We start from the raw sequence: 16127 nt of genomic DNA on the forward strand, positions 1-16127 counted from the left end.
TACTAAACTTCCCTTATTCTATCCTTCGTTCGCTTTCCTTCACTGCAGTGTTCGGTGTCTTGTTTTATTTATTTCATTCATTTTCATGTATCATGTGGTCTTCAATACATGCCCTTGTGGAAAGGTTATCGAAGCCCATTGCGTGTTTCTACTTTACGGTCATTCATTGTTCTGGAAAGGAGAATGCTCCATGGAGGTATGCGTCTCGGTGTGAATTGCCACTTGGTTCACCTAACGCGTCATTTTAATTTGTGTTTAGATAAGATGGCTTTTGCAACCATGCTCATGCCTGGCGTTTATCACATGATGAGAACAGGATTTCGCATTTGCGTTATATGCTTACAGCTTGAAGAAACCACACTGACGACCCCACGCACATATGGACGCAGGTTGTTTACTCGCACCTTGGAAGCGCGGTAAAATTTATTCCCTTAAATTCTGCGTGCTTCGTCATAAACTGTAGTCGTTTCCTCTTCTCGAAGTCTTCTTTAAAGTTTCGCCTGTGAGGGAAAATGGCAACAGTATGAGGAAATTGTGCCATGAAAGAAAAGTTACCTTTTATTATAGTTTTATCGACAAATTCTGAGAAGTTAGGTTACCTCTCTGGGCACTGGAAAAGAGACCTTGTCTTTCATGTGTTGCAGCAGTTTACAGAAAATTGATCCTCTTACAGCAAGTCAAGCAGTGGTTCATTGTATTTTCTTATTGCACTGCAGCTTATTGTCACGAAGTGGCGACTGCAGTCCGGAGAGCAGAAAGGCTGCGAAAATGGTGTCTAAACAAAACTCTTTATTCGGACTGACCTGCGCCCAAAATGGACTAATTCACTCGGCGGCGGCGTAGCAACAAGCGTGCTCGACGTTCCTCGAACAGAATGCCCGCCGCTGTCGGCCGTGCTCAATTTAAAGCTGATAGCCAACTTTCGAGATAAAGCGGGCAAAGTTACTAGAGCTTTCTGGAACAACGTAGAATCAGCTCTGCCTGGCTGTGATCAATCGAGGTAAATCTAGTCGCTTCTTGCGTCGTAAACAAAGCGATAAAGCTGCGTGGCGGCACATTTGAAGAAGGAGCAAAAAGTGCAGATTCGCGGCATTAATCCCCTCTCAACGAACCATCGACCCGATGCATTAAAACAAATAATGCGACTAGCAACAAATAAAACGGATCTTGCGAAAATAGAGTGTGTAAATGGAGCGTCCTTTAGCGCGCATAATGGGGCTTCAGATGGACGACATGGACAACTTCTGGTCGTACGTGGCGTCGCTGGGATGCAGTAATTGCGTCAGGGATGACTACATAATCCAGTTTACCTAGCCGACGAAGAGCCTTGTACGGGCCGAAATAGCTTGGCAAAAGCTTTCACTCAATCCGCGGCGGCGAATGGGCGTCCAAACCCAGACTTGGTCTCCTGACTCGTATTCCGCGTTGCGTCATCATAGGTTGTAGCGTGTGGCGTCGGTCCGCTTCTGGTCTTTGATCCGTAATCAGGAGAGCCTTCGAGAATCTTCTGCGCGTTGAAGGTTGGCGGCGACGTCGACGTTCTCTTCTTCGGTAACGTTGGGCAGCATGGCGTCTAGCATGGTCGTGGCCTCCGTCCCATGGACGAGCCTAAAAAGCCTCATCTGGGTGTTCTCCTGCACTGCGGTGTTGTAGGCGAAGACGACGTAAGGCAGGATGACGTCCCAGGTTTTATGTTCGGCATCGACATACATGGCGAGCATATCGGCGATGGTTTTGTTCAGGCGCTCGGTCAGTCCGTTGGTCTGCGGATGGTATGCAGTTGCCTTCCAGTGGCTGGCTTGGCTGCAATGCAGGATGGCTTGCGTTAGTTCCGCCGTAAATGCTGTTCCTCTGTCCGTGATGAGCACATCGGGGGCGCCGTGTCGCAGAAGAATGCACTCCAGAGAAAATTAGGCGACTTCTGCTGCTGTTCCGTTCCGTACGGCATTCCCCTCGGCGTAGCGGGTCAGGTAGTCGGTCGCTATGATGATCCACTTATTTCCAGACGTTGACTTTGGAAAAGTGCCAAGCAAGTCCATGCCGATCTATTGAAAGGGCCTTCAGGGAGGTTCAATGGGGTTCAGAAATCCTGCTGGTCGTGTGTAAGTTGTCTTTCGTCGCTGACAATCTCGGCAGGTTTTCACTTAATGTGCGACATCGGCAGACTGTCGAGGGCAGTAATACCTGTCTTGAATGTGGCGGAGAGTGCGAGTAAATCGGAGATGTCCAGGTGTCGGCTCGTCGTGTGAAGCGTGTAGAACTTCTTCGCGGAGAAAAGCAGGTACAACAATGAGGTAGGCTGTTTTGCTAGCTGCGAAGTTCTTCACAAGGACATCATTTTGTACACAGAAAGAAGACAGTCCTCGCTTAAGTGAAGCGGGGGGTAAAGAAACCTTGCCTTGCAGGTACTCGATGAAGCGTTTTACTTCGGGGTCCGAGCGTTGCTGCTGAGCCAAAGAGCTGGGGCTGATGGGTCCCAGGAAGGCGTCCTCATCGTCGTCCGGCGGCGGTGTATCTACAGGGGCTCGTGAGAGGCAATCGGAGTCAGAGTGCTTGCGTCCGGACATGTAAACGACGGTGACGCCAGACTCCTGGAGACGCAGATTCCATCGAGCGAGTAAGCCAAAGGGGTCCTTCAAATTCGCAAGCCAGCAGAGCGCGTTGGGGTCGCTGACCACCTTGAACGGCCGTCCGTAAAGGTAGGGGCGGAATTTCGACGTAGCCCAGATGATGGCAAGGCACTCCTTCTCAGTTGTCGAATAGTTAGAGTTGGCCTTGGAAAGGAAACGACTAGCGTATGCGATGACTTTCTCCAGCCCGTCGCTTTTTTGAACGAGGACGGCGCCTAGGCCCACGTTGCTTGCGTCAGTATTAACTTCAGTATCGGCGTTTTCATCAAAAATGCGCAGAGGATCGGTGGGGACTGCAAGCGACGCTGAAGTTCTTTGAAGGCTTCTGCTTGCGGCGCTTCCCATTTAAATGGCACGCCTGCCTTCGTCAGTTCGGTCAGGAGCTCGACGATGCTCGAAAAATTTCTCACAAATCGTCGTATTCGCACAGTCCATGGAATCTGCGCACTGCTTTCTTATCGACCGTCGGTGGAAACTGTTCAATAGCAGCTGTTTTCTGCGGGTCTGGGCGTACTCCCGCCTTGCTAACGATGTGGCCTAGAAACAGTAGCTCTTCGTAGGTAAAGTGGCAATTCTTTACGTTAAAGGTTAGGCAGACGACTTGATGGCGTACTGTTCGAAGTCTTTTGAACTTCGCTTCAAAGTTCGAGGCGAAGACAACGACGTCATCTAAATATACCAGACATATTTGCCACTTCAGGCCGGCCAGCACTATATCCATTACTCGCTGGAACGTCGCTGGTGCGGACCAGAGACCAAATGGCATCACCTTGAACTCAAAGATCCCATCCGGTGTTATGAATGCTGTCTTTACTCGATCTCTTCCATCGACTTATATTTGCCAGTAGCCGCTCTTGAGGCCCATGGATGAGAAATACTCAGTGTTGCAGAGCCGGTCCAGTGTGTCATCCATGCGGGGGAGGGGGTAGACGTCCTTCTTTTTTATGTTGTTCAAGCAGCGGTAATCAACGCAGAATCGAAGTGTGCCGTCTTTCTTTCTCACTACAACAACTGGTGCCGCCCATGGGCTGTGTGAAGGCTCGATGAGGTAGTCGCGAAGCATTTCTTCGACTTGGTCCCGGATGCCTTGTCGTTCTCGCGGTGATACACGGTAGGGGCTTTGACGGAGAGGTTGGGCGTGTTGGTCCGTTATAATGCGATGATTTGCAATTGGCGTTTGTCCGACCTTCGGCGATGACGAAAACACTTGCTGTAGCTTCGAAGCAGATTGCGGATATGGTCTTGTCTGTTTCGGGGCAGGGCTGGGTTGATGTCGAATGTGGGCGAGTAATTTTGGTCAGGCGAATCTTCTGCGTATGCGTGCGAGAGGGTGAAGGAATCTCGTACGTCAGACATTTCGTCGAAGAAAGCCAGCGTCATTCCTCTGTTATTGCGCCAGTATTCTTCGCTGAACTTAGTGAGCAGTACTTCGTCCTGGCCATTGCGGTAATGCGCGATGCCTCTTGCGATGCCGATTCCTCGATCTAGAAGCAACTGCATGTTCATCTCCATGATGGCTTCAGCGTTAATTGCTTTCGTGGAGCCTACGGTCATGATAACACTTGAATGGGGTGGGACGCTCACTTCTTCATCTAGGACACTCAGGGAAACTTGATTTTCGTCGATGGGATGTCGTGCGTCGAAAGAGTGATCAGCTTGGATCGCAGGTCGATGATCGCCTGATACTCATTAAGGGAATCCATGCTCAAGGCCACTTCGCAGGAGCATTGCGGTAGCAAAACAAAGGTCGCAGCATAGGAATGTCCTTTGACAGTCACTCGCGCTGTGCATCGTCCTGATGGCGTTATGAGGTGGCCCCCTGCGGTGCGAATTTGTGGGCCGTCCCAAGCCGTTGTGACTTTTCTCAGCTGTGCAGCGAATGTTCCATTCATCACCGAGTAATCGGCTCCTGTGTCGACTAGAGCGGTAACTTTCCGGCCTTCGATAGTCACTTCTAAATCGGAGGTCCTGGCTCTTGCATTGCATGTCGCTCTCGGTGTCGGGTCACGGCTTCGTCGCGTATGCGAATCTCGGGTGGGGCGTGTAGTCGTCGTTTTGAATGCAGTTTGCGTCATGGTCGGGGTTGTCACTTTGTGCGGCGTCGGTGAAGTGAGTCTAGCTTCTCCATGCCGCGTAGCGGGTGCATCAACTTCATGGGACGTGGTTGGTGGAGGATCTTCGGCGTTTCGCTCGTGAGCAACCTCACCTCTAGAGGTTGCTGTCTTTAGTTTTTTACGGGGGCTGGGAGAACTTCCTCGTACCGCGGCTGCGTAGCTGCGGCGTGACGACTCAAAGCGCGAGGTTGTCGGTGATAGTGAGCGCGAAAAGCGGTTCGGCGTGTACTCCTCTCGACGCAGGTACTCGTTGATTTCCTGCGGACGTTGGCCGAAGCGTGGTCGTGGGGCGTCAACGGCAAATCCTCGAAGACCGATACATCGGTACAACCAGTAACGAAGAATATGCCCGGCCTCACCGCAATGAAAGCACAACGATCGGTTGTCGGAAGTCCTCCAGGCGTCGCATTTCCGGGGGCTTGAGCGTCGGTCATAGGCTGGGCGGGCGGGGGCTGGGAGGCGGCGTTGTGGAACAAGTGGCTCATCTCGGGGAGGGCGGAGGACGTAAAGGTTGTCGTTGGGGCTGAGGAGTCGTTACTGCAGCGGCGTAGGTCATGGCCTGGGGTTCTGCGGCCGTCAGGGCGCCAAGTGCCTGTTGCGCTTCTTCCCGTACGCACTTGTTCCCGTAAGTAATATATGCAGAGCCCATAAGAAGGTCATGGTTTCTCAGCAAGCAAGCCTTGTAGAATCGGTCGATTTTTGCTATAGTAAACAGCTCCTCAGTGCCTCGTAGCATGCAGCGTTCTTCGTTTTCAAGGCAGCTGTTTGCATGTAAAGTGAATGTGCTCGAAACTTAGGAGAGCACTCATATTCCCCGCACATGGCGGTGTGTGGTCTAAAAATTAGTGCAGGTCAAAGAAGGCTAGCACTGTCTAAAAGAGTTCGCCGCATTTGCATTTGAGCTGAAATATTTTATAGCACAGATACCGCTGCGGACAACCAACATCCCACTGTAGAGTGCCCATTTCTCCCTGTAGAATCTTTCTAGCCTATAAATATTTTCATCACTTATTTCCACCTTCTCTATTACCAGAGGAACACAGCAACTTTGCTTCTTCATATAGAAATAACTCGTTTATGCGAATTAACCTAACTTGTCGGCCGCAGAGTTTTTACATGTAACTTAGATGTCATGGTATGATGCCGGAGAATGTGTTTTAACGCGGCTGATTTTCTAGGAGCAATAAAGATGGGTAAGCAAACTGACAGTTCCCGGTGAAAATATTAGTCGCAATCTTCGCGCGCGTTTGGTGTAAAAATACTTCTGATATTTTCATTCATGAGACCATGCCCTCTCGTGTGATCTACCTTTTATCTGACAAACACCAATATTTGATCTGATGGGCCCGTTCACCAAAAGACCCTGCCTTTATCAGATGTTGCCAAATAAGAAGCCAGGCAATGCGTGCAACTTACCTCCACGTGCACAGCCACCATCGGATGTTCCCAAGCGTTGTCCACTCTGAAATTCGCCATGCCGTGAATGTCCACAGTTACCGTTCGCCCAGTGCAGCCGGAGGCAGTCTTACCACCCGACACGACGTCGCAATACACTCCTGCCGGTAGCGACGTCTTCAGACTCACGTCTACGACATGGTCCTCGTTGTTGATGAGTATAAAAGTGGAGTTACCCCGACCAAAGGCGATTGCGTTTGACTTATTGTCCCACCACTTAGTGACTGGCTTATTTCCGGCCACTTTACGCAGATGAACAAGGTTGGAAATTTGCGGCCACCTGTGTGAAACAGAGTAAAAAATACCCAGTTGACGTAAAACAGAACAGGCGTTAGCTTGGTTAGAAGTTGTACTCAAGAGCTGCGAATGCGGGTTTCATTTATTGCATAATGATTGAAGATAATTCGGTTTTCTTATTTCAAATGCCGTATCCGGGACAGAAGTCATAACTTGGGCACTACAGAGAGGAAGTACCTGCCGCCACTTTAATGAATTATTCCCCTAGGACTCTTGCAGCGTGTTTTGTGGGCAAAAAGCTTAAGCTTACGTTTATTAACGCTGCAAATAGACTCACCAGCTTTATCAACCATTATTTCCCGTTCGATGTATGGGTAATTTCAAGTCATATTTACGGCATAGTGTCTCGTGGGATTATGGAGAGAGGAAATGCGAGGAGAGGCCCTATACGAGCTGCGTGACAATCGGCAGTTAGGTGTCCCCGCAAGGACTACTGGGATTCTTCGGTTCATCGCGCTGCGTCCTGTTCCTCATCACCGGCGAGTCTGAGAACAGCCCGGCCCGACGCGAGGTCAGCTGCCCGCCTATCATCGCGGCGCAAATGGTGCATGCGCAAGCGCGCCTAGACGACGCGCACGACGAGCTAACCGGTAATAAATGAGTTCTCACTTGTGGTTTCAAATAATGTGAAGCGATGGCCACTCCTGAGTTCTTTCCTTGCTTTATGCCCGCTGTCTAGGTGAAATAGGCGCGCCATATAGGAAAACTGGCCGGGCAGACGGAAATGGTAACATTCAAGATGAAAATAGAATGAGAAAGGAATTGAGCAAAGCCTGGGTAAAATTATGCACATGAGAGACGCTTATCAGGCTGCAAATGATTTTGAAATAAAAGGCTGAATATAAAGTCGGTAATGTTTGGAACGATTCTGAGGCGGTTCGTTTCTTAGTGTTTCCCTTAAAACAAGCTTGAACGTTAGTACGAGCGAGATGTAGGAAGGCTGATATGTGTTGTCTGTCATAAGAGTGTTCTCATCCGAAGAAGTGAAAAAAACGTGCTACACCCACCCACCTGTGCTCGCAGACCCAGTCGTTGCCGCACGATTCGTTGGGGTACCTCACTACGGGCTTGATGCGCCAGGCCTCGTCACAGGGCGGGCCCATCCAGGCGTTCCGGTCCTCGCCCCCTACGATGTCGCGGGGCCAGCGGTAGCTGCTCATAACACGGGGAAGCCCGTAGGGCCAGGCCAGCATAAATGCGACGGCCATCTTGTAGAGACGTGGCTCGAAGAAAGTCAGAATGTCCGCCCCGCCGGCTCCGTGGCCCCGCTGGTTGTCGTGGTTGTCTACAAATGCCAGAGCCTCGTCGCTCGGCAAGAAACCCCAAGGCTCGCCATAGTTGCGTAGGTGCTTGAGCAGCATAAGCGGGCGCTTGCGGAATATGGCTCCTAAAGATGGAAAGAAAAGAATTGATGGAGGTAGAATGAGCTGCTCACATCAGTAGGAGCACCTCTATTAATACCATCGATATCCCGACAAAATGTATTTCGGAAAGTTACAATTCGAATTATTACCCCGCCTTGAGATACCTCTTAATTAAATCCCATATGCAATGCTAACTTCCATATGCCGGTATGTTGGGAACGATACAGTCTCAATAACTATAACCCTGCACAAAGCACTGTCCACGAACCTGTAGCGCCAGGAACCGCTGCTCGCGGTACTGCGTAGCTCATTTCACGCCAGAAAACAAAAGCGAAAGGCCGTAGGATCGAGGAGGAGGTTAAGTCTTGCACATAACACTTTGTCAAGAAAATGACTCAGGTTGCCCGCGCCGATAAGTTCATAAGCTGAACGAAAACCATGTACCTCTGCAGCTTTGCAAAGATTTCGTTGATATGTCGCTATACGACGCGCATTCTGTTAGGATGGCTTCATAGGAAGTTCAAACTGTGCCATGTCAGCCTGACGCTTAGTAAACCGTCAACTAGATTTTTAAGAAGGCGCCATGGACATTACGTTCGCTTCTTTGAGAGAACATGAGATAGAAAGGACTTTATAAAGGCGCAGCATTGAGCGCCAATGGTATCTTGTGCCAGGGTCACCAAGAGAACTCGCCCGTCTGCTTGTCCGAGTGTAGCCAGGCTCGCCAGAGAGGGTTTAGATATGAGCCTAATTAGTCGACCTTATTTATCATTTAAGTCTTGCTACGGTTGAGTAATTGCCGGCAGAATTCACAAGGCTAATCCTGCCTTCCTTCAACAACCGCGATCTCAAATTCACAGGTATGCGTAGTAGGGAACTGAACGGCTTCGGGGCAGGAGAAAAGGGAATGTTCCAGATTAGCACAACTTTCGAAGAAATTGAGTCACCAGGGAAGGGGCGGAGGTGGTATCCAGAGGAAAGGAGGGGCAGGATGGAGGCGCGTATTGATGCGGATGCACCGAAGAATGCGTAGCTAAGGGCTTGTGCAAGGTTTGCCAGCAGCAGAAAGTGTACGAAGAGATTCTCGAACGTCGCCATAGTGAAGGTTTATTTCTTTACTGTGGATGACGCCAGTGGGCCCCAGTCCCAACGTGTGGAGGTAGGCGGCTAGAGCAATACATATCGTGTTGCTTGGGATTTCAGAGGGACCAGGAATCCACCGCAGTGCAGCAGTGTGGGGGCGAAGTTTTGTGAGTACTTCTAGATAGTTTCTGTACTCTGTACGAATGCGATCCATCTGAACGGAGGGTACAGGCTGCATTAAATCTGGGCATATCATACAGCCGGAGGGGTTAGAGGGTACTTTGGTGACGTCTTCTGCTCTGGAGGTTATCAGGAGAGCCTGGTGTGCTGGTAATGTATCAGCATGTGTTCTGTCTGCTTCTCCCGGTTCCGTCTTCTTGCGCTACTTTACCACAATATATTGTCCTCATTTTTTCTCCTTGCCATGTCGTAAAAGAAGTATGCCAGTTAAGTGGTTATATAAATTACAAATCACTATTTGCAAATCTGCCATTCAAGCCTTCCGTAGTTTCGGCAGGTCCGCATTTGTATAAGCTATTTGAAATAAACAATATTACTATTCTGTCCCTTAAGGCCGCTAACTGTAATGGTTAAAATGTGGACTGTTAAAACTTTTCTAACGAAATTTCTGGTTAATGTGATTCAGTTGTCGCTGAGGTCCGCCACGAGTGATTTTATCACTCCGCAAAAGAGATGCGTTATCTCAAAGAGCATATTTTTTTATTAATCGGTAGCTGCTTTCATTGCAGTGCTGGTTATGTACTTGAATTAAAAGATTGTGGAACGCACAAAACCTAAAGAGTCCATTCAGAACCCAAATACAACTTCGAAGTGTACAGAATATTTGTAAAAGAGAAAGAATGCTAAAATACGGGCAGGCTTTCGAGAAAAGAAAAGTGACTGCCATGTAGCACTACTGAAGTATTGCTTATGCACCGCGTGTCACTCTTTTATATATGAGAGATTTCGACTACCTCTCTTGTCAGCAGTTGGCTGTGCAAAGTAGAGTAAGCGCGTTCGGTAAAACAAAAAAAACCTAGAATGTTTACGCTTCTACAGCAAATATCAAATTGTAACCTGAAAAAGCTAGAGTAAAATTTGGCACATTTGCGCTATGCGAAGCGACCTGCGAAAGGTCATCATTGCGCGGGGCCCTTCCGTGCTGCGTGAGCTTGAGGTCGACACATCTGCGCGAATATCTTTACACGAGCGCTCAAGACACCGACAGTGAATGCATAGCTCATAGCTTACAAGCAACAAATCGAATGAAATGCTTGGTGTTGCCCACAATTCATCAGCCTCTTTGTGTAGTGAGTGATCGCAATGCACTCACCCACCGAGCATGTCAAATTAATTCTGAGCTAAAATTGCCCCACTATTCACGTAATGATGAGACACGTATTCAAATTCATCTGTTAGCCTTTGCGCAGGCAGGATAACTGCGAATTTTCTTTTTTTTGTAAGGCTGCAGAAGCTTTCTTTCCGTGATGTCACCGCGGAATTTACACACTTTAGGTTCTCAACCACCCTATACTGGCAGTCTCATTAAGAACAGAGCAGGTCGAAGAAGAAAGTAGATGGCATGATGAATTCATACAGTGCACATTTACGTGCATATAAGTCATGCAAAACTGAACGCAAAAACATTACAACAAATGAATAATAAACACTAATAAAAACAATACAAGTTTACGAGCCAGGTGTAGCATCACAATGAACGCGTGAACAAAATAAAAGCAAACGAGAACGAGAATAAACAAACACCCTCACAATGAATTAATAGTTCATTGAAGTATTGGGAGGCGTTTGAATATATAAACAAGACTGCGTTATAGATTACTTGATAATAATTCTGAAAGGCAAGAACACGAAACAACGGATGCACATAGACGGATAGATGGACAAAGGAGAAACCACGAGACCAGGTGGCCACGTGCGCCTGCGCGCGAAGCAAGAAAAATAAAAAAAAATTGGCGGTTAAACCTGGAGTGACGCGATAGCTACAGCTGGCCGAGTGGAACTTGCTAAACACAGCAAAGTCAGTCTTTCGCCGCGTCGTTTCGCCGGGCGTTCCTTCTTCATATTCGTTCCACTGTACACGGCGCATGCGCACAGCTGTGGCAGCTCGGTTTCGCCGGCGCGCCGCGCCACCGGCAGCAGCAGCTGCTCTGCACCACGTGGCTGATCACGTGACAAACCACGTGACCAACCACGTGGCGGTGATGGTGCCGCCACGCCGTGGCTGCGCCGCCACCGTCACGTGCTGCCGCGGTCACGTGCCACCGCCACGCTTAAGGCTCGAGATGCTACCGTAATGTAGCTATCACTACAAACGAAATGACCACACAAACATTACATACTCATTTGGCACACAATTTCCGGCAGGAACGCGTATATATAACTGCGGGACTATAAACTCTGTCGTGCAGCCCCACTGCGCGTGAATGACGATTAAAACAACTCTTGTTTCTTTTCATGTAGCGCATCGCCTGTAATTCGCATGTAATTTCCCGTGTAATTCCCGTGTAATGTAGCGTATTCCGTGGGCTTCTGTAACTAAACTTCACGCCTCTGCGCCATGAGGTGTAATTACAGATGCTCAGTGAGCTGTGCTTGGAGATGACGGGTGTCATTAGTACCCCACTAAGTGAGCTTTCAAGTTTTCTCAGTGCGAGTAGAAATATACAGATTTCCAAACTTCACTGCCGCAGACAGTGACAGCTTTCTGTACACCATACTCCATGGCTATATTCTTCTTGCTGCGTGTTCAGCCAGCGGGTCCTTTCGCATTGAGCGCGATAGCGGGAGGGAATTCATCTGTGCAACTTAAACACATGGTGATAGTACGGACACTGTCCGTCAGGTATATGTTTGGCGGTGTTCCTTCAGCTCCCACAGTTGAATTTTGCAATACTTTCATGGCTAGAACTGTATATTTTCTCTAAATAATCGGCAGTGCTTTTAGCTCGGAGAGGAGGTCAGGGGCTCTAAAAATAACGCTACCAATTCTTCTGCCCCTGGATCCCAGCAGAGTTGTTGGGATGTTTATTTATTCAGACACATCGTATTGGATAAAGTGCATCCATTAACCAGAGACTGCACACAAGCAACACAGCTCTGAAGGATGGGCATAAAAATCATACCTAGCGTTGAGCCGTACAGGAATTCGGTTATCCTTCCCAAGCCCTGGTACTCCCAACGGGTCACTGCTTCTCCATTGTCCATGTCGATAACCTCCTGGTATATGAACGGACGAGTTCGCTGGTGAAAGAATTCGGTGCTGAGGTCGTCCAGCTTGGCGAAGATCACCTCCAGGTCTTCGGGCCACATATGCTTGGCGGCGTCAATGCGGAACCCGGCCACTCCAAATCCGATGAGGCGGTTCAAGAATTCCACCATCTTTGCTTGAACACGTGCTATGCTCTGGTCTAGGTCCCGCATTCCGACGAGCTCGCAGTTGCGCACCTATGACAGTGGATGCTTGATTAGAGAACATAATACAACTACCTTTAGAGGGCAGGCTAAAAAGCGCACTATAATAGTACAGCACCTTCCAGAAGGGTAAGTCATGAGTATAATGTTTCCAATGCACAAAAATAGGAGATGCATTACTAAACCAGGCGGCGAAGCGAATTTGGAGATCGAGGCTGTAGGCCAAGCCAAAAGTTGTTCCAAAGAGAAATAATGTCTGGCTTGTATTTTGAGATTCCATAGCTGCTTGCACGGGTATAGCGAAAACCTCTGTGTCAGACTTCGGTTACGATGATCAAAATTAGACCACCGGAGTAAAGTAACACGACTAAGCATTTAGATTTCCTAATAGTACCTGCACGGAATGACACACCCATTTATGTATGTGGGAAATATAATTAACGTAATCAAAAAGAATAAAAAAACAATACCACATGCAAAAGCTACGCTCAAAAAACTTGAGTGGTATTCATACCTTTACGCTGCCGCAGTTTCCCGCTATCAGGAGGCGACAGAGATCTATTATCGCGCCACTGATGAACGATACCTCTTCGTTCCCTCAGGCAGCAACACTTCGGCAGCCTCTGCTACGTGCATAACGATTATGCACGATGCTCCGGCTCATTAAACTTTGGCTCACGGAGTGAAAGCACTACCGTGCCTAAGCACCAGGAGCTCTTAACTCACCTGCCTTGCGTTTTTGTAGTCCTCAATGCTGCCTGAAGCCGTACCGCAGGTTTCGTTTGTATGGAAGTCTTCAGGACCGTACGGAACTCCGGGATACATCCGACCTCTGTAGTCGTAGGTCGTCCCCGCCGTTCCTGTTTCGTTGGCATGCAGTCCAGTCATGTGGTTCAAAACGACGTCCACGTAGACCCTGGGAGGAGGTACAGTGTTTGGAACGACTTATACGTCATTGATGCCTGTAGCGTAAACGAAGCCGCTCAAAATAGCGTGACTGTAATATGAGGACTGCCTGGAACAAATAGGAATTCGATCTAGTTTTCTGTTCCTTCTGTCCTTTGAATTAAACAATAAACGTACGACGGCGTAAGGAATGTTGTTTGCTGCTCAAAGACTTTTGCAGAACATTTGCCTATATGACGAAATAAAAATCATGGTAGATGAGAAGAAACATAAACTCCTTCATCAGGATGAACAGCTGCCTTGACACGAAGCCAATATTCTGCCATTGTGCCTACCCTTTGAAACGTGGAGACATCCGACAGGATGGCAATAACAGAAAAGCTGTCGTGGTTTCGCAAAGGGCTTCCATAGAGGCAAAAATATATTTAGATTATGCATAAAGGCCATTTAATTGGGTCATTTTGGGACCACGGTGGTAGCCTTAGTGGTTCGAGCATGCACCTGGCTTGCAGAGGTGCGGGGTTCGATCTCCATTTGCGCCGGGTGCCAATCGTTGACACAATGGGTACAAGCTTTTCCCCGCCCCAGTGCTCTGCATCACTGAGGGGAAACGCTTCTAAATTGGTGTGACCTCACCGTGTGTAACGAAAATACCTTGTGTCATGGCGTTCTTTGACCGAAGTTACCATGCGTAAAAAAAATCACTACAATAGAGCAATCACCATCAGCTGGATCATTAAAATCTTCCTGTCGAGACTATCAAATTCACAATAAGAATTCAGGCTCATTTTTTTTGCGAGCAGAACGGAACTTTGTCATATTAGTTCTAGAAAACATTAATTCGTCTGATTCGCCACAGCGAATCGCTAATATTTTTAAAAATATTTACCTAACGTTGTAGATACCCAAAATGAAGATATGCTGCGTGCATCGATCTTTTACTCAATCAATTATAGGCGTAAATTTATCCGAAGCGATAAGTTATAATAACCTATAGCACCAAACCTTCCGCGCAACTATAGGCAAAGGTTAAAAATATACTGGTCCGGCAATGAAATAATACGGCTTGAACCGTATCATTCCTTTGAGAATTGGTTTTTGAGAAAAGAAAATGGCGCAGGAACTGTCTCAAATATCTCGGTGGGCACCAAAACTGCGCCGCAAGTGAAAAAAAAAGGTGGGAGGGAAAGAAGAAAGAGAGAAAGAAATGGCGTAGTGAAGGGTTCCGGAATAATTTCGGCCACCTGGGAACCTTTTACGTGCACTGACATCGCACAGCACACGGGCGCCTTTTGCGTTTCGCCTCCATCGAAACGCGGCCGCCGCGGCCGGGTTCGAGCCGGGAACTCCGGATCAGTAGCCGAACGCTTAAACCACTGAGCCACGACGGCGGGTATGTCGTACGTTTCTGTAGACAAAATTTATTTTGTATTTTTACTTACTGACTGGAAGGAGGTATGCAGAAACTACATTAGAGGGATAATAGGTAGCGTGGCCCTAAACATACTCAGAAAGGTAAAATGCTTGGATAGAAAACACATTTACAACCTGATATGGATACCCGGGCACACAGGCATTAAGGGCAATGAGAAGGCGGACGGCCTCGCTCGCGAGTTGAGTTTCCGAGCGGGAAAACCGGACGACTTCTACACCCAGGCCTGCGACCGGGGGTACGCGGAGCACCTGGGCCTATACAGGGGCATGAGATATAGGTACCGACCGCCACACAGGGCGCTAACAAAGGAGGAGGCGAACGGGTGGCGCAGGCTGCAGACGGGTATTTTTCCCAACCTACACCTACTGAACAAGATGTTTCCAACACAGTACAGAGCCACATGCCCTTGGTGCGGGGCGTTGCCGACACTCTACCACATCACGTGAGAGTGTGAGCGAAACAGAACATTCCACCAACACGAACACCCGAGTGCGGATCAATGGGAGAGCCGGCTCGTCAGCAGCGAGCTCACAGTCCAAAAGACCCTGGTGCAGCACACTTGTGAGGCAGCGCGGCTCAGCGGAGCCCTGGAATAGGGGCCCGACCTTGCGAGGACAGGACCCGGGACAGCCTGAGACGAGGACGACGCGTGTCCTGCAGCCGCGAATTCCTTAAAAGATCCAATAAAGTTTGCGTACCTTACCATGTATTTTTGAATTTTATTAGTGAAAAAATTATTTAAATTCAGTAATACTTTCATATTTTGCCATAATATTGGTTTTTGGGGAAAGGAAATGGCGCAGTATCTGTCTCATATATCTTTGGACACCTGAACCGCGCCGTAAGGGAAGGGGATAAAGGAGGGAGTGAAAGAAGAAAAGAAGAATAGGTGCCGTAGTGGAGGGCTCCGGAATAATTTCGACCACCTGGGGATCTTTAACGTGCACTGACATGAGGACCAAATTTGTAGTGCATAATTGTACAGAGTCGCAGGTGAGGTCTAATTCATAAATTTCTTTTTGAATGCATGTTAACGACTTGTTGCTATCGCTTTTAAAAGAAAGGCTATGGAAAACAAAAAAAAAACACGTCATCAAATACCGTGATGACAGTGCTCTGAACTGAGCACCAGACGGGCGAATCCCACTATTTCATAGAAAACTCATGCTGGGAAAGTGACAACACGAGTAGAATGACGAGGGCACTGGCGATGAATTCGAAATTTAAGGCAGTGAGTGCTCGGGTGCAGCGAAGAGCAAGCTTGAGGTCGCAGTTCTTAGTATGTTTTTAAAGGACAAAACACAGTTACAGCAGCCTTAATTTGGTGTCGGCCGGCGCATCACCTGCGGCACATATGGGTTCGGATCTTCGTCTCGCTCTTGTGGCCCGTGGAATTCTTCTGGCAGAACCG

The 16127-nt window shown here is 48.4% G+C and overlaps 1 protein-coding gene across 1 annotated transcript in view; it reads right to left on the reverse strand.

Moving 5' to 3' along the window:
* Nucleotides 1-376: 376 nt before the first annotated feature.
* The window catches only part of LOC144121899 (pancreatic alpha-amylase-like), a 31010-nt gene continuing 15259 nt past the window's right edge, over nucleotides 377-16127 (reverse strand). Inside the window, exons 4-8 of the mRNA XM_077655342.1 lie at nucleotides 13102-13291; nucleotides 12087-12408; nucleotides 7508-7883; nucleotides 6161-6479; nucleotides 377-500 (exon numbers count right to left, since the gene is read on the reverse strand). Coding sequence (XP_077511468.1) covers nucleotides 489-500; nucleotides 6161-6479; nucleotides 7508-7883; nucleotides 12087-12408; nucleotides 13102-13291 — 1219 coding nt within the window. The 3' untranslated portion in view covers nucleotides 377-488. The remainder of the gene's footprint in view (nucleotides 501-6160; nucleotides 6480-7507; nucleotides 7884-12086; nucleotides 12409-13101; nucleotides 13292-16127) is intronic.

The sequence above is a fragment of the Amblyomma americanum genome, chromosome 2 (assembly GCF_052857255.1).
Source record: "Amblyomma americanum isolate KBUSLIRL-KWMA chromosome 2, ASM5285725v1, whole genome shotgun sequence".
Lineage (NCBI taxonomy): Eukaryota > Metazoa > Arthropoda > Arachnida > Ixodida > Ixodidae > Amblyomma > Amblyomma americanum.